A 22,127-nucleotide genomic window follows, 5' to 3' on the forward strand; every position below is an offset into this window, starting at 1 on the left:
AATGATAATGAACTTGATGACGTATTTAGTATTATTATAATTATTTATCAGTTGATCTAATGTTTGTTGTTGTTGGGCAAGAGTCTAAAACAAGCAAGGTTGTAACTTTCTGGGGTTTGGAACTTTGTTGTCCATCATCAACATCTCATTTTTCATCTAAATTGAAAGTTTTGGAGAGTTCATTCAAATCCCGCCAATCATTCAACTTTATTCAATTTGTGATAATAACTGACAACAACAACTTTAACAGCTAATAATATAGCAAACAACTTAATCATCAAAGAGATAATATACATATAGACATACTAATAGTGATAGATAACAAATTGTATTTATTCATTCATACTCATTCATTGTACATATTAATAGATATATATTGTGTGTCAGTCAGTCACTCACTCTTGAGCGACCAGTCTATTCAAAGACATGTTCTCAAAGACACCTGCTGGCAACAACAATAGCACTACAACTAGTACTAGTACTACTACAACAAGTACAGGTACGAGTACAAGTTCAAACATTAGCAGATCAATCAATGATCCTAGAGTGCCAACAACCAATCCAATGCTGATTGGTCGTAGCAATAATAATAATGGAAGACATCTGAAACCTACGCTGTCAACATCGGCACCAATCACAATACCAAAGCGATCGATATCGTCATCATCAGTATCATCATCAATGTCCAGCAGTAGCAGCAGCTTTGGCAACATGGGCGGTGGCAGCATCAACACCAGCAACAACCCACTGATGCGATCTTCATCGTCAGTGTCATCATCACTGTCATCCAGCAGTGGCAGCTTACTGAGGGGCGGACTGATACACAGCAGGTCGACAGACACCTCGCCCTCCTCATCCATGTCATCATCACCATCATCATTGTACTTTAAGCCATCACCACCGACCATACTCCTTCGCCAGTCACCCTCGTCATTCAGCCACTCGGCATCACCATCGTCGGCGTCCTACTTGCGACCCCTCCACCGTTCATCCCCGTCAACGATGACCACGACGAACAATACATCAACAACGTCGTCATCGTCCACGGGTACATCTTTGGCACCAGCTCCTTTGTTCCTCGTGCCAAAGTCACCGCCACCATCATCGTCATTGTTCACAAAGGTCCCATCTAGCGTATATAATAGAGGCAGGGGCGTGGCCCAGAACACAACATCATCGACGACTACAAGCAATTCAATCTCAAAGTCCATTTCAATGTCAAGCTCACTGCCTGGTAGCAGATCTGCTCCACCGATGCTGCCTCCTCCCGTCGTCACAAAGGCACCCCTGTCCACATCCTATCCACCGCCCACCATGCTCAAGGAGGTCGGCTTCCAGTTGTCACAGGCCAAACAGCAGCAGGAGCACCTCAATCAAGACAGCAACAGTGAGCCGGACGATCTGATCCTTGACGATGAGGACGAGTTGGTTGCACAGCAAGAGGAGGATGAGTACCAGGATGCGGAGACGCTCGAGAAGTTTGAGGAGGAGATGTATCAACAATCACTACAGAGTCCTGTGTCGGTGAGTGGCGATGACGATGATGACGAGGATAGCAAGACGACGACCACGACAACGACCACGACGACCTCAACTTCATCAACTGCGTTAACAATGTCTGTTGAACGTTCAAGAAAGAGTGAGAAGATCATGAACATTGAGACATTGACCCTGGAGGACATTGAGAAGATGGCGCGCGAGGGGTGGCCCAAGGAGCCAAGGTTCCACCAGACCGACACCATAATCAAGCTATTGAGCGACCTTGTTGAGCGACACAAGAAGTCAAAGCAACAAATGAAGAGAGACGATGGCTCCATGATGATGAGTGATGGAATGGACAGCGAGATGAAGACCAGCAACGAGAACAACAACAACATGGCATTGGTAGTGCACCAGCAGCAAGAGATCAAGGATGAGATTGGAGATGATATTAGTAGTGCTATCCAAGTGGATGACATTGACAACATCAATAACAACATCAACAACAAGAATAACGATGGCAAGGATCCCAAGAACTATCTGATACAGCATGCGGCTGGCTCAGGCAAGAGCTTCACCATTGCCTCATTGGTCTACAACCTCTATCGACTTCAAGAGGATGGCAAGCCCAAGTATGACCTGATACTGGTGATCAACGACAGGCTACACTTGGACACTCAACTTGGAGCAGTTGTGACAAGGTATGGCCACCACTCAATCAATCAAACATTGTCACTCGCTAACTTGTCTACGCCACTCACAGGTTCTTGAAGAAGAATCATATTACTTCATACGCTCAGGTGGTCACGGCCAAACACTTGGTGGAGATTCTCAATGTTGGTGACACGAGGGTTGTGATCACGACCATGCAGAAGTTCACCAACATCCTGGACACGGTGAAGGAGTTTGATCTGAGCCAGTTCAAGCACAAGAGCATCGCTTTGATCTCGGACGAAGCACATCGCACTCATGGCAAGGCGATCACAAGGAGCATTCACAAGCTGTTGACGGGCGAGACACGACAGACATCAAACATCACCTACTTCTGCTTCACGTGCACGCCCACACCTCGCAGTCTAGAGATGTTTGGCGAGCACCGTGGCAACACACGTGTGCCCTTCTACTGCTACTCACTCGAGCGTGCCCTGGCCGACGGCCACGTGATCAATGTGATTGAGAACTACACCACGGTGGCCATCCTCACCAAGATCAACAACACGGGCAAGACCAACGAGATGGTGGATCAGAAGAAGGCGTCCTATCACCTGCTGGCCAACGCCAAGAACGACAAGAAGATCATCACGGAGAAGGCATCCTACATCATCAAGCACTTCACAAAGCTCAAGGAGAAGATCAACAACGACGACTTCAAGGCGCGTGCCATATTGATCACAACTCAGCGCAGTCAGATCCTGCAGTACAAGACGATCTTGGAGCGAATGATTCGTGATCTTCCCAAGGAGCAACGATTCGACATCATCGCCTCCTTCTCGCCATTCATCATGAACAAGCGTATCAAGGACGAGTCGAGCAAGCTGGTCAATGGCAAATACGCACACTTCTGCAAGCATCGTGATGGTATCTCACAGATCCTAAAGAATGACAAGAATCACAAGGTGCAGCTTATCATCGTGGCCGATAAGCTACAGACTGGATTCGATGAGCCAAGTGTAAGTGTCAGGTAGCCGTGAGGTAGATCACTCAATCAATCATCTAACATACCTTCTCCACCACATCAATGTAGCTGGCAGTAATGTATATAGACAAGATATTGAAGCGAGCTAATGCTGTGCAGACATTGGGCAGGCTTAGCAGGACGGCCAAGGGCAAACAACACAGCTATGTGGTCGACTTTGTAAATACTAGAGACGTATGTGTATCCCTGGACAAGCATCAACCATCAATCAATCACTCACATATCATCAATCCAATCAAACAGGAGATATCCGAATCATTCGGAAGTTATTGGAGAGAGACAGTGCTCAAAGGTGCCACTAAGCATTCGTTCATTGAGATGAGATTGAACAGGGTACTGCGCAAGTTGACGAGTATCGAATCATTTGCCAAGGGTGACCTAAATGATGCCACCAACTATATCATGCAGGATGATGAGATGCGAAGGAAAGAGAAGAAGTCTGGTAGTCTGGTCGATGATATCAATCAGTTCCTAGACCTGTGTGATCAGCTGCAGACGGACAATGGAAACTCCCTGTTCAACTACAAGTTTGCATTCTATCTCAAGGACAATGTGCTGCAGAAGAGGGCGCATCAATCGTTGCAGATGAAGTCCATCAAGGGACTGCTGCTCAACATCCAGAACACTCACACCAACTATGGTTCGTCAACAGGCAAGATTGAGATTGGCAGCGGAGACCATGCACTCCACGCTCCAAAGAGTAGGCACAAGTCTGGAGGCACCAATCAAATGTCCTCATCATCAAACGCTGTGATCAATCAGATCAATCAAAACGATGCATACAGGGTGGCGGCAATGCTCACGGACAACCCTACTGTGGCTGGCGCCAAGGAGGACGTCATGGACCTCGACGCGGACAACCTGGAGTTTGCTCGACAGATCTGGTCGGCCAACCCAAGCATCAAGCTACACAAGCGATTCCTGGAGGATGACAACGAGTCCAAGGGCATGGACTTCTCACCCAAGTCGTTTGGTGAGGGCGTGACGATCGAGCAGTCGATAGAGATGATGGTGGAGTTTGTCGTGCGCAATGGCCCATCATTCGAGAGTCTCATCCATTCGCAATCGCTCAACTCTGTGTTCCCATTCCTCGACCCGAGCAATGAGCATCATCGAACATACAAGGACAAGCTGGCCGAGGCTAAGCGCATGCATGCCCATGATCATCAACACATCACACTTCCGGTGCCTGCGATCAAGCTCCAACCTCTCCCATCGCCCGCTCTGCCTCCACTTGCCATCGTTCAGAACACGTCTTCGGTTGACACCGTGATGTCAGACTCCACACTCAAGTCGCCACGCCCGCCACAGTCGATACCCAACGATATACCCTTGCCATCGCCACTGCCCGTGGTCAATCCCGATGCCATTGTCGGCAAGCCTCATTCTGCTGGTCGCGGTGATTGTTTGTTGGCCGATTGTATCCTCTCATTCTGCAACGATATGGAATCAAAGGATGCAGGCATGCGAGTATTTGCCATCCAGACATTGGGCAGCATGGCCAACGAAGGTATCCACAAGAACACCATCCATGAGTGTGTGGGCTCAATCAACAAGCTGCTACAGAACAAAGCCGAGAGCATCAGCGTCAAGATGGTCGCGTTGGACCTGCTGGCGACGATTGCATTCAACGATGAGCCAACCATCCTGCAGATACTCGAGCACAATGTCATCTCAACGGTGATCAAGCTCATCATCTCCTCAGAGGAGGTGTTGAAGGCCAAGTGCTGTCGCTTCCTGGCGTCGCTGGCAAAGGATGTGTCGATCGTGTCCAGCATCCACGAGAATCAGGGCTTCCAGTCCATCACGCCACTGCTCGAGAGCTACGACTACTATGTGACGGAGCATGCACTCAGACTGCTGATTGCGCTGTGCAGTGAGGAGAGATCGATCAAGTCGATCCGGCCACTGTTTGACGTCAACGTATGGAGTCGACTCGAGCATCACAAGATCATCGTCATACAGGAGCTGACTGGCAGCCTAAAGGTGTTGCTCTCTGGTACCAAGCGTACTCACCATCAGTTCCAGCCCACCGTTGTCAACACCAAGAGAATACGTTCCTCTGCCAACATGCCTGTGTTATCAAAGTCCAACTAATCACACGTTGATTGATTGAATAAACAATGAATGTATCATCATCATAGTGTCTAATGCCTCACAGGCCAATGCTGAGTTTATGAGATTGCTCCAGTCAACGTTCTTCCATCGTCTATTCCTTCATCCGATGCTCTTTGGATCATTGAGGTGACTACTTGTATGATCACGTCACACAATGACCAGTGTCAACGATCTGACAAATCCTCGCAATGTTGTATATTGTCCAACAAGGCATATGCACTGATGAAGGGAATCCCCATTATGATCTCGCTGCCATGTCCATCAAAGTGAGTATACGCCATATGACTATGTGTGTTGATCGATAATCTGCTGAAGAGTAAGTAATGACTTGTCTCTTTCATGATCATCTCTTCACTTTCTCTTCTTCTCATGCTTGGTTGACTTCTTTGCCTCCTTCTTTGCCTCCTTCTTCTTTGTTAGCTCCTCAATGATCAATGATCTCTGCTCATCTTGACGTGATGCTTGTGTTTTGTGAATCAAGTTAGTGATCTGTCAAGTGAGTGTGTGCATGTTAGACATACCCTTCTCAATGCTCTCGCGCAGTGCCTCAAGTGAGGGTGGTGCAGGCTCAGGAGCATTCAGTTGTTGTAAGAATGACAAGTATGTCTTTGAAGTCTCAACCTTGTTGTTGTGTTTGTTGTTGACGGCCCTTTGTGATGAAGGTATGTTAAAGATAGCCTTCTCCAATGTTGACCTTTCCTCCACGCCTCTATTGTTCACGAATGGTCTTCCATCGATATGATCAATGAATGCATCCACAGATTGTTTAGCAATCTTTACATAACATCTTGTTGGAGTGTTCTCCTTCGTACTGCATGTTATGTCAATGATTGATTAGTCATTGATCATTGAGCACACATTACATCATAATACCAACCCTGGATAGCCCTGATTGTACTCTACTATCTGTACTGCCTCTTGCGTGAATGTCTTGTAGATCAACTCATGTAACTTCTGTTCCTCGAGGTTGTGAGGAAGGTTGCGTATGACATAGATATCGCTCATTCTATATATCTTCTTTATCTGTTTGATTGTCTGTTGGCGAAATGGATAAAATATCTAATTTCAAGTTCTGTCATCCTTTACAATTTATCACTTTGGGCTCCCATTGTGTAGTTCCTACATCAATTAAATTGATTACCAGGATATCAAAAGTATACACGACCCGGGTAATTATAAGAATATGATGGACACTATTATTTCCAAAAGTGGATAAAACTTGACCCAAGGACATGTCATGATAAGTCATATGACTTTGATCGCCCATTATTTTAAGCTCTCAAATCAAATTTAATTTAATTCAATTATAATTGAACAACAATGTGTGTGAGTGTGTATTAGGTGTTGAACATCAAACTAGGACTCAACACATCAACAACAACAACAATAACATTCAATAATCAATATTCGTATTTTGTATAAATAATTATAACTAATAACAACAACAATGTCTATGCTTAGAACTATTATTGCACGTTCATCTGCTCTGAAGCCAAGATTGTCAACTTCACAATCATTCTCTGCCTTTGTCATCAGAGGTGACAAGATCAAGGACAGAGAGGATGCCCTCGAGACTGAATACGTCAAGATGAAGGAGAAGGATGACCTTAGAAGAATGAAGGAGGTAAGCATCTAGCCAATATCAAAAGAATGAACCAATGAACAAATTACTAAGTTTGTTATGCAGGTGATGAACGCCAAGGAGAAGGAGGAATCCGAGAAGAAGAACAAGGAGAAGGTCAAGGTGTCCCAGGAGCAGAGAGAGAACGAGATCAAGACCCTCGAGAGACAGATCGAAGAGCTCAACGATAAGCTCGAGGCTCTCCAGAAGAAGAAGAAGAACTAAGTTGGCTTCCTGGCCATCCAACAACAATCAATACGATGCAGGGCAATCAACATGCATGCTATGCATCCATCCCAATAAATGACTGTGTACATCCAAATTCATATCCGAATGATTTGAATGATTGATCGATCATGGTTGTTGATTGAGTCGCTTGCTCCCTGACTGTCAGGTGATTTATTCCTCGTCTTGGTCATCGCTATCATCGCTGTCATCTTGAACACCTCTATGATTTGGATTGAATCCCATGCTGTCAAGTCCACCATCACTATCGCTGTCTCCATTATCCTCTTGAACTAATGTTTGTTTCTGTACAACATCATCAAACTCGCTTGGCCTACATTGATTGATGTTAGTTCAACCAACATAACATACATCTTCATCAAATGTATAACATACCAAATACCTTGCTTCTTCATATACTTTAGGTTGTCGGCTGAGATGAGATGTACGATTGAGGTTCTGACCTTGCTGGTGGTCTCCTCTTCGCGCTCGACGATAGCATAGTTGCCCAACTTGATCCATAGTTTGCCCTTGAACTTTGTTGGAATCATTGCCAACACAGTGGCGCCGTCTGGATACTGTACCTCGACGATGTTGCCTCCTCTAAGATCAATGATCTTTACAATGGACTGATCGTCCTCTGGCATAAAGCTCGAGTTCAACGCATTTGTTGTGACATGTTTACGGGCGTGGCTCATCAGTTATCTATCTATCTATCTATCTAATTCTAACTATGTTGACTCCTTATTGTAATATATTGTATTTATCTGTTTCCCATTCATTGAGTATCAATTGAAAATGTATGTTTTTGAAACGAACGAAAGTCCCAAGAATCACTCAATTATGACAATTACTTAATTATTCATATTTATTTGATCATTTCAATCAACCATCAATCCTCAAAGTGAGGAATATAGCTTGTTATATTGAAGTGCAGCAATGCTTGTGATATATATGAGTGTGGATGTCTCGATCGACATGATTTAGTTCTTCTTGACGTCTGGGATGGTGTATGTGTTGAAGATGGTGTTGGGTCCAAACCATCGGCCTGCCAGGACGCCATTCCAGTATGCAGTGGGGAAGACGTACTTCTTCAAGAACATTCCATAGTAGCCTGGCTTGGATTGATCCCATGGGAATGTTTCAGAGACGACGCTGTCATACTTGAACTCGGCTAGCATCAGTGAGTTGTAGCCAGTGGTGATTGGACATGAAGTGTATCCGTCGTACTTGGCCGCCAGTGGCTGGCCGTTCTTATGATGGATCAGGTTGGCGACGAGACATGGTGCCTGCTTGGTGATGGCCGCCGCCGTCTTTGAAGTGGGCAGGTTGGAGCAGTCTCCCAATGAAAAGACGTTCTCGTACTTGGTGTGCTGGAGCGTCTCCTTGTTTACGGTGACGTAACCTGTGGCTGGGTCGGCAAGTGGGGAGTTCTTGACCTCTGGCAATGGTCCCATTGGTGGGACGACGTGAAGCATCTCAAACTTCATCGACTTGTTGCCCTCTGGCGTCTCAAAGATGGCAGTCTTGTTGGGGCCATCCACCTCGATCAGGTTGTACTTAAAGTTCTGTTGCACGTTCCTCTCCTTTGCCAGAACGTCCAGTGCGTCCGAGTACTTCTTGACGGCAAACATCGACACACCAGCCGTATTGAACATAATGTCCACTTCATTGCGACAGTGGTTCTTGCGGAAGTAGTCGTCGGCCAGCCACAGGATCTTCTGGGGCGCGCCTCCACACTTGATTGGCGTGTTGGGGAATGTGAAGATGGCGGCGCCACTCTTGGTTGACTTGATGAACTCGAATGTCTTGTCGACAGTGTCGAACGAGTAGTTGGTGGTGACACCATTCTTGCCCAACGTCTCTTTCAGTCCACGGATACGGTCCAGATAAAGTGTGATACCAGTGGCCACCACCAAGTAGTCGTACTCTAGCTTCTTGCCAGTCTTGGTGACAACATTATTGTTGTCTGGGTTGAATGTTGCCACAGCATCCTTCTCCCACTTTGCACCCTTTGGTATAAAGTCAGCTTCATTCCTTACACTCTTCTCCTTTGGGAATATACCACCTCCAACCAATGTCCACAAAGGTTGATAGTAATGCTTATCAGATGGTTCCTACATTGAATGTATCTGTATCAGTAATTGATTGATTGAATGTATGTAGTTCTACTTACAACAATGGTGATATCACCTGCACTCTCAAACTTCCTCTGCAACATTGATGCAGTTGACAGACCACCCGTACCTCCACCAACGATTACAATCCTTGTCACTTTATCATTGGGTGCAGTACTGTTTGTTGTTATTGGTGCAACATTTGGTACACTCATCGATGAGAATGTTACCAAGAATGACTTGAATAGGTCTGCCATATTTGTTTATATGTATATCTATATTGTTATACTTATCACTGATTGATTGATTGATTGAATGAGTAGTAATAGCAAGAAGTAATGAGTGATGCATGCCCCAGGGTGGACTCACTTCACCTCAATTTAGGTGGCTCACATTCACTTCACTTCTCCCAAGGTGACATGAAGATGGATGGGATGGTTGGTGGATGTATTGGGGTTGAGGTTGTGTTTGGATTGTTTGTTTGCAGAACTTGAACTAAACACACGACAACACTAATGCAAAGGAAAAGTTGAGATAAGATACTATATTGGGCACTAATCTAAGATTGATTGTTATAATTATATATTATTACCATCACAAACACACAGATATACGTCTATTTATAAATAATCGTTTTGTCGTTTTCCGAAAGTGTATGTTTGTTGTGGTCCCGACATGGTATCGTGTTGGTTCCCCATTTGAATGGAACCAACCCACCCCGTCTCCACCACACACAATGTGTCGGTCGGAACTTCCAATATGAGATATCCATGTGTACTCCCTTAAAGGTCGATGTTGGTACTAAGTGGAGTGCCTTGCTTCGTTTGCTTGCTGGTACCTGGTTGCTGTTGTTGTTGTTGCTGTTGTACAAGTTGTGGCGAGGGCTTGACGGTGAGGTCTCGCTCACGTTGCAAAGCCTTCTCCACACGCTCATTTAGATTGTTGATATGTTGTTGCTTCTTCTCCTTTAGATTCGATGCCTTCTTCTTTATCTTATTCATACGTTCCTGCACAATTGACATCTCCTTCTTCATTGTTTGCAGTTTAACCAAGTATTCACTAATCTTCCTAAACTACATTATTGTGATGTTTGTTAGTTAGGTCGACTTGCCATGCCATTTCAATGCGCAACAACATACATTGTCAATGATCACATCAATGTTCTTGATTCCTTGTAGCTTCTGATTCTCACCGATTATCTGTGCGAGCACTACTGCTTGCTCCTTTTGGATCTCTTGTAGCTTCATGGTCAGTGCATCCAGAGGTATCTTGTTGAGCAGTAGCAGTCCCTCTGTCAAGTCGGGCACACCCTTGCTCATCTCATTGTTTATATTAATAATCTCTTGGTCGAATGCTGACAATGTACCTGGCTGTTGTTGTTGTTGTTGTTGTTGGACAGCTATTGATGTTTCGGCTGAAGTTGTTGTTGTTGTATCTACATTTTGTTGTTGCTGTTGTTGTGTTGTACCTTCAGTGGCAGCCACGGCCACAGGTATATGTGTTGTTGTTGTTGTTGTATCACTCGACATGTATATATGTTTGAATGATTAGTTATAAGAATGAATGAATAAATGAATCAAAATATCATGTTTTTGAACAAGTTGTAGATTCTTCCAATGACTTGCCTCACACAAATATTGGTTCATTCAATCTGTTATCCATTGTCAGACTTACTACAACAACAACAATCAGTACTAAACATGTACACAACATTCAACTTACCCGATCTTATCGTGTTTGAGATCTTCAAATACCTGACGTATTATGAAGATGTTGTTGTTGATGCATTATGCTTCAGCTTGACATCTAAACAAATACGTACACAATTCATAAAGATAAATAAGAATTATATTAATAATAATAAGTTACAACTTAATAGAAAGGTTACAATTGGTATTATTACTAAATCAACAATCAAACTTGTTACTCCTCTCCAAATGTTGGCAGGCATTGGAAATCCAATAACCGAACTAATATTCGTTGATGAAGATGTTGTTGATTTAGATGATGGAACCATACCAACAACAGTAAACAATCTCAAATGTGTAAACTTTAATCAATATAATCGATTGGCAACATCAAAAACATTACCTCCATCAATCACAAAGCTTAGACTTGATTCATTCAATATCAACAACAACAATATTCAACTTAAACTCTGTCCTGAGCATCTGCCATCACTCTCATCATTGAGAATCTGCTGTGCCCAGGAGATCAAGCCAAACTCCCTTCCGCCATCACTGACCCATTTCGCGGCCTCGGTCGAAACGGTGCTTGAGCCAGGCTCTCTGCCACCACATCTCACTTGCTTGAGATTATATATGACGTCGGAAGCTCAAGTGCTACTACCTGGTCTGCTACCACCCAAACTCATTGAACTGGACCTTGGTGACCGATTCTGCACGGTAATCCCACCTGGCGCGCTCCCATCATCATTGACGTCGCTCTCGCTTGGCCATAGGTTCAATCACCCATTGACCCAGGGTGTTCTCCCTCCATCGCTCAGAATCCTTGAGTTAGGAATGTCATTTAGACAGACGCTAGCTCCAGGCGATCTGCCATCGTCACTCTCCAAATTGGTCACACGTCATGAATTAATGAATATAGTCATTGGGTCATTGCCATCATCCCTCATGGATCTGACCACAGCTACTGTGTATGCTCTTGAGCATGGAGCGTTGCCAGCTTCGCTCAAGCATGTCAGGTTCCTCTCGAAACCTAATTTGGAAGTTGGATCACTACCTCGGTCATTGGAATCATTGACGTTTGTGAAGCTGCTTTATTGTTGGAAACCTTGGATCATCCCCGCTGGCTTAAAGAAATTGACCCTGGACTCTAAATTTGACCATCGCATCCTGCCGCACGACTTGCCAAATGGTCTGACCGATCTAGATCTTGGACATGCATTTGATCACCCGCTTGAACCGTTCACATTGCCAGACAGTTTGACCAGAATTAAGTTGAGCTATAACTTTAAGCAGCCCATCCTATGTGGAATGCTCCCATCCTCACTCACTCTACTTTCGCTGCCCAGAGATTACAAACAAGAGATTGAGCGAGGTGCCCTACCAAACGGATTGAAGACAATGATAGGGCCAATCAGTTACATCAAGCATGCCCCACTCTCACTCAATCATTATGTTGCAACAGGAAGGCTTGACAATATTGATAATGTTCCAACACCAGATACACATTCACTCAAGCTAGGATCACTAAATTATAGGGTGAAGAACAAACTTAAGTTATGCAAAGTGATCGCTCAACTAAGTCCATATGTCAGCACATTCATTGTCGACATATTCATTGACGACATTGACGACATTAACGAGCAAACGATCAGAGTACGAATAATTGATCAAACAACACAATTGGCAATGGTCATTATCAAAGAGCATCTTGGCCAACCCAAAGATTGCCTAATAGTATCAATCAAAAACCATGTCCGTTTTGGTGCACTTCCATTGCTTCCATCGATGATTGATAGGTGATCTTTTCAATCAATGTTAGATATTCTAGATTTTTGGAAGTGGTACTTCATCTTAAGATCAAGATGGATGGAAGGGAAGAATGACCCATAACCCGACACTTTCTCTGTGAGGTAATGTCACTTCGTGGATTGATAGATGGATGGAATGATCAAACAGGTGTCTCATCAATCAAGCCTTCGAGAACTCCCAATTTTTTAAAAACTTTGGGAAATTGACGTGTTCTGAACAACACAACACCAAACGAAAGAACAATAGTTGGAACAAGCAATAACAAACAACAAAACACACAAACTTCATTCAAGTTCAGTTCATTCATTCATTCATTTTACTAAATACTTAATACTAATAAATATAATAATATAACATATAACAATGTCAAACTATAAGTTCGGAACCAATGTTATCCATGCCGGTCAACCAGCTGATCCAGTCTCTGGTGCAGTGATCACTCCAATCTCACTCTCCACCACATTCTTGCAGCCATCACCAAATGTCTTGCCTGCTGTAAGTCACTGACACAACGACAACGACGACGATGATGACGATGAAGGTACCTCAGATACTAACATCATCTCAATAATATATCATTAAAGGGATTCGATTACTCTAGATCAGGTAACCCAACTAGAAAGGCATTGGAGGAGTGCATTGCTGCGATTGAGAATGCCAAGTATGGACTTACTTTTGCAAGTGGATTGGCCACTTTGACTACGATCATCAACTCGCTGCAGGCTGGTGATGAGGTGATCTCTGTTGATGATGTCTACGGAGGCACTCGCAGATATATGTCTCGCATTGCCGCCAACTTCAACTTGAAGTTCTCCTTTGTCGACATGGCCACCACTGATCAGCTGGCCGCCGCCTTCACCGACAAGACCAAGTTGGTGTGGCTCGAGACCCCCACCAACCCACTGCTCAAGGTGGCCGACATTAGATTGATCGCCGACTACGTTCACAGCCGCAACGCCATCCTCGTCGTCGACAACACCTTCATGTCGCCATACTTCCAGAACCCATTGGACCACGGTGCCGACATCGTCATGCACTCAATCACCAAGTACATCAACGGTCACTCTGACGTCGTCATGGGATGTCTCGCCACCAACGACGAGCAGCTGTTCACCAAGTTGAAGTTCCTCCAGAACTCCATCGGTGCCGTGCCATCGCCATTCGATTGTTTCATGGCCCTGCGTGGCATTAAGACTCTGCATCTCCGTATGAGAGAGCACGAGAAGAACGCCTTTGCCGTCGTCAAGTTCCTCGAGTCACACGCCAAGGTCGAGCGCGTCGTCTACCCCGGTCTTCCATCGCATCCCCAGCACGAGATCTGCAAGCGTCAAATGAAGGGCTTTGGAGGCATGGTCGTCTTCTTCATCAAGGGTGACATTGCCACCTCTCGCAAGTTCCTCGAGAACATCAAGTTGTTCGCTCTTGCCGAGAGTTTGGGAGGTGTTGAGAGTTTGATTGAGTTGCCGTAAGTACCGCCCCAAGTGGCGCAGTTGGAGAATGATAACGATGTCTCATACTAACTAATCCTTTTCCCGAATGAATGAATATATAGATCTGTTATGACTCATGCCTCTGTCCCATTGGAGGAGAGAATCAAGCTTGGAATCACCGACACTTTGATCCGTCTGTCTGTTGGTATTGAGGACATTGATGACCTCCTTGCCGATCTCCGTCAGGCTTTGGACAAGATCTAAATCAATGGAAGTAGATCACAATCGTAATAATAACATATATGTTGGCGAACATTAATGTTTGTCTCATTTGTAACAGCAACAACTACATTGATTGATGAATGATTGATTGATTGATGTAACAGTCGTTTATTCACTCATTTGAGATGATGATGAGGTGGTGGATGTAGTTGGTCTACTCTGCTGGTACCATTCTATTGGAGGACGAATGTTTAGATCCAGAGGAACGTACTCCTTCTTCTGGTACTTGGACTTGATGAATGCTTCCTTCTCCGCCGGCAGACTGTTGGCATCTATCTTCCTATTCTTGAGTCTACACTCCCAATACTCGTTGGACACCGCATTTCCAATTGATTGCATGATCTGGAAAATGAATGAATGTGTTAGTACATCACTTGATTGAATGGTGCACCATCACCATGGTACACATACATTGAGGTTGTTCATCTCATGGATTGCATCATCGAAGAGGACAGAGTATATCTCTGACATTTGTAGACCAAGCACGGACTGATGTATCTGGCAGCAGACATCACAGAGGAAGCAGCCTAATGATACAGAGGCCCATTCAGGATCAGGTCCATTACAGTCCGAGCAATATCTATTACAATATCTATTCCTTATATCCTTGAGTAACTGGCGTTTGTCCAATGCGAACATGTCTTCCAGTGACTCTGTTGATGTGAACAGTCTCTTCCTCTGGCGCTTGAGCTATATCATTTGATTGAATCAGTCGAGTGTTAGTTGTGATTGATCAAGATATATGATCAAGATATATGTTTGATTGAATGGAGTAGACTTACAAGGTAAGGATTGTCTTGGAGATAGTCTGGTGAAGACTCGATTGATTGCATCCAGTGATCTGCCTGTGATTTGTTGGCATCACAGGTGAGTCTGATGGTTTGGAATAATGTCTTGAGTACAATGATGTGTTTGTTGTGCTGTTCATTCTGTTGTCGCTTAACAGTGCTGTAGCGTAGACCAATGACACGCTTGGGAAGACGATCATTGCTCGACTTATATATACGTATTGAGGAACTAGTTAAAGTTACCCATGATTGATTGGATGATGATGTTCCGTCCTGGCCATCGATATGTACATTGRAAGTGTGCCTGCTGTAGCGTCGCCTGTTGCTGTTGATGCAACTGCAGTTGCTGCGCAGACGCACGCAGGTTGGAGCCGGGTGTGCCGGGCGCCAGGCCCACGTCCACATAGTCCAGACCCTCGATGAACAACTGGATACCAGACTCCCGGCTTACGCTTAGCATCAGGATGGGCATGTCCATTGGAAGGGCTGATCGATCTGATGAGCCCCATCTCTTGAAGTGGATCTTGTAGCCCTCGAGCGCCTGCAGTAGCTTGCGCTTGCGGAGTACCTTGTGCAGGGCATCCTTGACGGTGGAGTTATGGCTCAATCGCAGGACAGTGTGCTCATTGAAAGGTGGCACGAACACCTTGATGTGGACCGATGCCTTGGGACTAGACAGCTTGCGGATCTTGTTATGAGTTGTGGATGTTGAGAAGAAGAGGTTGGGGTCGAAGCTGATCTGTGGCGGGCTGGGGGTTGGTGAGTGCGCGACCTGGAACGAGCCACATCCGCCTCCAAACGTGGCGCTCAATGTCCTGTGCTCCTCCTCGTCCAAGATGCGAACATAGTTCATGGGGAAGATGCCACGTGTTGGCTTGGCATTGGTGCTGGCGCTGCTAGATGAGACCTGTGGCTCATCTTCGTCCAAGTGTCGGCCGTGCCACCATCCATCGCTTGGCTGCTCACACACCACAATGATGCTGTCCTTGATAAGCTCCATTTCGTCATGGCAATCTGCTTCAAAGTCATACAACACTACGGCATAGGCTTCGCCACTCTTTAACGTTCGTGAACTATTGTTACGACTGGCATTGTTGTTGCCAGTGACCAATGGATGATTGTTGCGAGCAAGTTGGCTGGGGACGTGCGCCAACTTCCAATCACCATTGACATGTTTCTCTGTGGTTATTGATGTGGGGAACGATGACAATATGTCACTGCTGTCGCCTGCGCATCCACCGCTGCTACTGCTGCTGCTAGAGTCAAGTGGTCTCAATCCAGGTGTGAAGCCAATGCTGATCATGTTTGGTCTGTAAGTGTCCTTGATCCCGCCGCCCTCTTGGATGTCATCCACGCTTGGTAACAGTGCGCCAAGGTCAGACAATGAGCCAAACGACAGTTGGTTATTCCTGTTTATGAGGTGATCACTTCGCTTGGTGGGTGTGTGGTTGTGGTGATGGTGATGAAGTAGTTGATGTCGCTGCTGATGGCTGGCACCCACTAGTCTCGATTTGGACAGCAAGCCCTTGTGAACTGACGCTCCACCACCTCGTGGTGATCGCATTATCGCCTTTGGTTTGACAGACACCCACTTTCCAGGTGCTTGTACTGCATTGCCTTGTTGTTGTTGTTGTTGTAGTTGTAGTGGTTGTGGTTGGTGTTGTGATTGTTGCTGATGATGTGATGATCCACCCAATGATCCATCAACACTTGTGTTTCGTCTGAGTTTGGTCACCATCTTTGGTGAACCCAATGCTCTACTGCTAATATTTGTGTTGGTAGTAGTAGTTGTCGCACCATTATTACTAATACCACTATTCATTATATAAATATATATGTATAAGTATTATTTCTCTCTAATACAACAAACAAAGAAACTACAAGTAAAGAAGGTATGCTGATGATAGTATAAACAACAACATAAATGTTGTGGTTGGTGGATTGATTGATTGGTTGATTGTGTTTGATTGATTGGTTAATAGTGAATGAATGAATGAATCAATGTAATGAATGAAATGAAAGAATGGAATTGTTGCCCAACAATTCAAGCGCCATTAATCAAGACGACGAGCTAGCTCAGAGCGATGAGATTGTGATTGAAGGTCCACCAATCAGGTCCATCATCCCCCACCCCCAAGGTTGGAAAAACCCTGTTTGATTACAATAATGGGTCCAAGTCTAAACAGAACCCAAGACATACCAACTTCCCACAAAATGTGGCCTTCTATGGACCTGCAATGGGAAAAACGACGAACTGATTTGATTTTCGGAGATAAAACAGATCAGATTTAAACAAGATAAAACACTGAGACCAACAATGAGATTATCCATTTATAGAACTATTCAGAGACAATCAATTGATCAAAACACTGGATTGGTTCTTGTAAATCAGATGGTTCTTGGACACGTGTATCTATACTTGATTGATCATTGTTTTGGTTTCGATAGAGAGATACAATGTAATCATAGATTGAACTGATGGGAAATCTATTCTTTACATTGGTTACCATATTTCCACGTTTGACTTCTTTCTCTTGTTCAATCTTGATTGATTCTTCTTTCTCTTTTTCTTTTATATACTCTTTTTGGAGGATATCAATAGCATACTTGGTCAAATGATTATAATAATTATAATATATAATCTTTATACTTGTACCATAAGATACTAAAGATAAATCACCTTGTTTGTTCATATATACTAGTATTCCATACCATAATTCATTCAATGTTAGATTGAACTCACCTAACTTTAAAGAGGAGAGACCTTCAGGTCTGAAACCAGTGATCACTTGAACATTGATATCCTGTTGATGTAGATAATCTTTGTAGTTCTCAATCCAAACTCTTTTGGCCACATTCAATTGTTGTCCTTCGTATAACAATATATTTGTATTTGTTTGATTAAATACCAACCAAATATTTGTTGGAACTTTAATATCCGATGTTGTGAATCCACTTCCAACCTCTAAATAATTGGATATCTTAATACTAAATAGTTTTGATACTATTAATGTTATAATTAATTCTAAATTTCTCCTATGCATTCTTCTTTTTGTTTTTTTTTATGTATTGAAATGAACATTTATCATACTCTTTATTCAAGAATATAATAATAAACTCCTTTTGTTTTAAGGCTCTTAAATCTATAAGTTGTAGGCAATCAGATATATAATAATAATAATAACCAGTCATCCAAAGTTGGACAGCCAACTTTGAAAAGTGCAACGTTACTAGGTCCCCCAGATATTCATTCAAAGGTGGATGAAGGATTGGTTTGCAGACTTTTCAAAGTTTGAGGTCACCATGATGACCTTGAATGATCATCAACAACATTCAATTATAACTTACAAACATTATTTATATTATACACATAATAACCAGTATCAACAAACTAGTGTTGATAGATTGTTGATTGATCATTGACTATCGATAGGTCACATTCAAACAAACTAACATGGCGATGAATCAACTAAACTTTGACTTTGACCAGATGCGTGAATATGATCATTCATCATCAGGTGTATGTTGACTCTATACGGACACTCACGACGACTCTACATTGACGACTAATCATCAACTATCAAAACAAACAAACTAACAGATGCTAGAGTATGGAGACACAGATACATATGGTGCAACGAATGAAGATTTGATGGTGGGCAGATTGGGAGGAATGCCAATATCGAATGAACAGAGATATATGGAGGAGGTGCCAATGTTCACATTGGAACAGGTGGACTATAAGCCAAAGGGCATACACTCTATGCTCGTCTGCTCAAACAGGATCATCATCGCCACACAGACTTCGCGTATCATACGTCTCGACCTCAACAACCCATCGGACCTAGAGGAGATTGAGTTTGCTCGACCCAACGAGAGGATATACAAGATCTTCCTCGACCCCTCAGGACTCTACCTGCTGATCTCCATGGAGAGCGAGGAGGTCTACTACATCCATCAGTCGTGGAAGAAGCCCAAGCCATTGGGCAAGCGTTGGAACGTCGGTCTGATCGAGTCCATTGCCTGGGACGATCCCATCGATGGACAGCCTCAAACCATCCTCATCGGTAACAACAAGGGCAAGATCTTTGAGACCACCGTCACAAACATCGAGCGTGGTTTCATTGGCGACGTCTTCTCACAGGGTCAAGCGCCCATCAGATTTGTAAGTCTTGTCGAGTCGTGCCGATCATGTGATGCATGGACTCAATCAATGCTAATACTCCATCAATCAATCACAGTTGTATTCTACAGAGGATGGATCACCCATCACGGGCATGCGATTGGAGAGAGCACAGGGCAGGTACTTTGCGATCATTACAACACCTACACGTATCTTCCAATTGATTGGCGGTCAGACATTGGACAACCTGTTTGCCCAGGATCACATCCGATTCGATGAGCTACCCTCCACACTCAACTACAGTGAGTTGGCCTTTTACGCCAAGTCATCCATCAGTTTACCACAGTCGTTCGCCTGGCTGATCGGCTCGGGCATCTACCACGGCGACCTCATCTTTGGCTCGCAGAACCCCGGTGACAAGTTCACCAGCGCCATCTCTGTACTAGACTTTACACGTCGTGATCATACCAACCGACCCATGCCGCCCATCTCCTTTGCCATCACCCAGTTCCACTTCCTACTCCTCTATGAGGACAAGCTACAAGCTATCGGCAAGCTCAATGGACAGATCGTCTATGAGTATCCATTCAATCCCGTATGTGTCCACTCCCTCAATCAATCAATCATTCCAATCACTCACTCACTCGATCAACAACAGAGACAAATAAGATTAAGAGGTGTATGCGTTGACAGCTCGAATGGAACGACTTGGATCTACGCGGATAATATAGTGTTTGAGCTGTGCATCAAGGATGAGGATAGGAATGCTTGGAAGTTGTATTTGGAGAAGGGCCAGTTCGAGACGGCACTCGAGTACTGCAAGGAGCCTTATGCCAATGAGAAGCGCGATCAGATCTGGGCCACGCAGGCCGACCACTACTTCAAGGAGAGCAGGTATGAGATGGCCGCCAACTTTTACGGCAAGACGCACAAGATCTTTGAGGAGATTGCGCTCAAGTTCCTCAACTCGGGCCAGCGCGATGCACTCAAGACCTATCTGCTTCAGAAGCTGCAGCACATCCCACGCCGCGACACCACTCAAAAGACGATCATCTGCACATGGCTCATCGAGATCTTCATCAGTAAGCTCAACTCGCTGCGCACCAACGCTGCGGACCAGGCCAACTACCAGAAGATCAAGTCAGAGTTCCGCCAGTTCCTCACGTCATACCGCGAGAACCTCAATCAGACGACCACCTTCAACATCATCAGCAGCCACGGCGCCATTGACGAGCTGCTGTTCTACGCCGAGCTGATCGAAGACTTTGAGCGCGTGATCTCCTACCACATCCAGCATCAAGAATACGACATTGCTCTCAACACGCTCACGACACTCAAGGCCACGCACCAGGACCTCTACTACAAGTTCTGTCCGGTGCTGTTCCACTTCATCCCCGTGCAGACTGTCAACGTGTGGATGCAGACCAACTTCCTGGTGCCACGCAAACTCATCCCCTCTCTGATGCGTTACGACCACTCACGTGCACGCACTGGTGAGAACCAGGCCATCCGCTACCTGCAGTACTGCGTGCGTAACCGCAACACAGACCGCGCCGTGCACAACTATCTGCTGTCGCTGTACGTCAAGCAAGAGGACGACTCACCACTGCTCTTCTTCCTGCAGTCGCCCGATGTCTACTACGACCCAAAGTACGCCCTACGTCTTTGCATGAAGGAGAAGAAGCTCAAGGCATGTGTGCTGATCTATGGCTCAATGGGCCTGTACGAGGAGGCTGTGGACCTGTCGCTCGAGGTGGACATTGCGCTGGCGCGTGAGAATGCAGACAAGGTCAAGGACGAGGACGAGGCGCTGTGCAAGAAGCTGTGGCTCCGCATCGCCCGCCACGTCGTCGAGAAGGACAACAACATCAAGGAGGCGATGGAGTTCCTCAAGCAATGCCCTCTGCTCAAGATCGAGGACATTCTGCCGTTCTTCCCCGACTTTACCGTGATCGACGACTTTAAGGAGGAGATCTGCAAGTCGCTGGAGGACTACAATCTGCACATCGACGAGCTCAAGAACGAGATGGACGACTCGACCAACTCGGCCGAGCTCATTCGCAAGGACATCCAGAACCTCAGGAACAAGTATGGTGTGGTCAAGGGCGACCAGAAGTGCGACATCTGCAGCTACCCCGTGCTGTCCAAGCGCTTCTATTTGTTCACGTGCCAGCACGTCTTCCACTCGGACTGTCTCATCACCGAGATGATGAAATATCTGGACGAGTACCAGAAGAGACGTGTGCGCGACCTGCAGGCCACCATCTCCACACAGACCGCTTCATCGACCACCAGCATCAAGCCCAATCAAATGATGAACTCTGCCGCCTCATCCATGATGATTGACGAGGTGTCTCAAGAGGACAGTATCAACAACGAGCTGGACAAGATCGTTGCCAAGGAGTGTATATATTGCGGTGACATCATGATCAAGTCAATCGAGAAGCCATTCATTGGAGTCAACGAATTGGAACTTCTTAGGAGCTGGGAGATCTAGGTCCATTACGTTACACTCACTACACATTCATCAATCAAACAACGTAAACTACCTGTACACAAACAAACGAGCAAATGCTATTGCATCAGTGAGCTCGATTACATCACTGGTCCATTAACCAATAAACATCATTCATTGCCATTGATCACATGTCCACATTACACTTTCAATTCCAATACAATCTGATATCTGATTGATCTGATTGATCACACACACACTTCCCAGGATCATGATCCATCCATTCATGTGACACC

The 22,127-nt window shown here is 45.0% G+C and overlaps 11 protein-coding genes across 11 annotated transcripts; 5 read left to right on the forward strand and 6 right to left on the reverse strand.

Annotated features, from left to right (window-relative positions):
* Positions 1 to 395: 395 nt before the first annotated feature.
* On the reverse strand, positions 396 to 908 carry SAMD00019534_108880 (hypothetical protein; the record flags this gene model as incomplete). Its single annotated transcript, XM_012893917.1, has 1 exon — positions 396 to 908. One exon carries the CDS (start codon positions 906 to 908, stop codon positions 396 to 398), a length of 513 nt encoding a protein of 170 aa, XP_012749371.1.
* SAMD00019534_108890 (hypothetical protein) lies at positions 427 to 5,269 on the forward strand (the record flags this gene model as incomplete). The annotated part of the gene is made up of 2 exons (XM_012893918.1): positions 427 to 1,205; positions 5,263 to 5,269. Coding segments are annotated over 2 exons (786 nt in total), but the record flags the coding sequence as incomplete, so codon positions are not given.
* SAMD00019534_108900 (hypothetical protein) lies at positions 966 to 1,211 on the reverse strand (the record flags this gene model as incomplete). Its single annotated transcript, XM_012893919.1, has 1 exon — positions 966 to 1,211. One exon carries the CDS (start codon positions 1,209 to 1,211, stop codon positions 966 to 968), a length of 246 nt encoding a protein of 81 aa, XP_012749373.1.
* A 375-nt stretch (positions 5,270 to 5,644) lies between the features above and the next one.
* On the reverse strand, positions 5,645 to 6,298 carry SAMD00019534_108910 (hypothetical protein; the record flags this gene model as incomplete). Its single annotated transcript, XM_012893920.1, has 3 exons — positions 5,645 to 5,754; positions 5,815 to 6,104; positions 6,171 to 6,298. The coding sequence occupies 3 exons, from the start codon at positions 6,296 to 6,298 to the stop codon at positions 5,645 to 5,647; spliced, it is 528 nt and encodes a 175-aa protein (XP_012749374.1).
* Positions 6,299 to 6,740: 442 nt separating this feature from the next.
* Positions 6,741 to 7,136, forward strand: SAMD00019534_108920 (hypothetical protein; the record flags this gene model as incomplete). Its single annotated transcript, XM_012893921.1, has 2 exons — positions 6,741 to 6,917; positions 6,981 to 7,136. Coding segments are annotated over 2 exons (333 nt in total), but the record flags the coding sequence as incomplete, so codon positions are not given.
* Positions 7,137 to 7,313: 177 nt separating this feature from the next.
* On the reverse strand, positions 7,314 to 7,837 carry SAMD00019534_108930 (hypothetical protein; the record flags this gene model as incomplete). The annotated part of the gene is made up of 2 exons (XM_012893922.1): positions 7,314 to 7,473; positions 7,536 to 7,837. The coding sequence occupies 2 exons, from the start codon at positions 7,835 to 7,837 to the stop codon at positions 7,314 to 7,316; spliced, it is 462 nt and encodes a 153-aa protein (XP_012749376.1).
* Positions 7,838 to 8,122: 285 nt separating this feature from the next.
* SAMD00019534_108940 (hypothetical protein) lies at positions 8,123 to 9,513 on the reverse strand (the record flags this gene model as incomplete). The annotated part of the gene is made up of 2 exons (XM_012893923.1): positions 8,123 to 9,256; positions 9,316 to 9,513. The coding sequence occupies 2 exons, from the start codon at positions 9,511 to 9,513 to the stop codon at positions 8,123 to 8,125; spliced, it is 1,332 nt and encodes a 443-aa protein (XP_012749377.1).
* Positions 9,514 to 11,193: 1,680 nt separating this feature from the next.
* Positions 11,194 to 12,337, forward strand: SAMD00019534_108950 (hypothetical protein; the record flags this gene model as incomplete). The annotated part of the gene is made up of 3 exons (XM_012893924.1): positions 11,194 to 11,283; positions 11,365 to 12,199; positions 12,291 to 12,337. The coding sequence occupies 3 exons, from the start codon at positions 11,194 to 11,196 to the stop codon at positions 12,335 to 12,337; spliced, it is 972 nt and encodes a 323-aa protein (XP_012749378.1).
* Positions 12,338 to 13,116: 779 nt separating this feature from the next.
* On the forward strand, positions 13,117 to 14,447 carry SAMD00019534_108960 (hypothetical protein; the record flags this gene model as incomplete). Its single annotated transcript, XM_012893925.1, has 3 exons — positions 13,117 to 13,248; positions 13,338 to 14,218; positions 14,306 to 14,447. The coding sequence occupies 3 exons, from the start codon at positions 13,117 to 13,119 to the stop codon at positions 14,445 to 14,447; spliced, it is 1,155 nt and encodes a 384-aa protein (XP_012749379.1).
* Positions 14,448 to 14,573: 126 nt separating this feature from the next.
* SAMD00019534_108970 (hypothetical protein) lies at positions 14,574 to 17,075 on the reverse strand (the record flags this gene model as incomplete). Its single annotated transcript, XM_012893926.1, has 4 exons — positions 14,574 to 14,807; positions 14,877 to 15,155; positions 15,248 to 15,460; positions 15,705 to 17,075. 4 exons carry the CDS (start codon positions 17,073 to 17,075, stop codon positions 14,574 to 14,576), a joined length of 2,097 nt encoding a protein of 698 aa, XP_012749380.1.
* Positions 17,076 to 18,851: 1,776 nt separating this feature from the next.
* Positions 18,852 to 21,873, forward strand: SAMD00019534_108980 (hypothetical protein; the record flags this gene model as incomplete). Its single annotated transcript, XM_012893927.1, has 3 exons — positions 18,852 to 19,418; positions 19,495 to 19,971; positions 20,035 to 21,873. Coding segments are annotated over 3 exons (2,883 nt in total), but the record flags the coding sequence as incomplete, so codon positions are not given.
* Positions 21,874 to 22,127: the final 254 nt, after the last annotated feature.

The sequence above is a fragment of the Acytostelium subglobosum genome, assembly GCF_000787575.1.
Source record: "Acytostelium subglobosum LB1 DNA, scaffold: scaffold29, whole genome shotgun sequence".
Classification (NCBI taxonomy): Eukaryota; Evosea; class Eumycetozoa; order Acytosteliales; family Acytosteliaceae; genus Acytostelium; species Acytostelium subglobosum.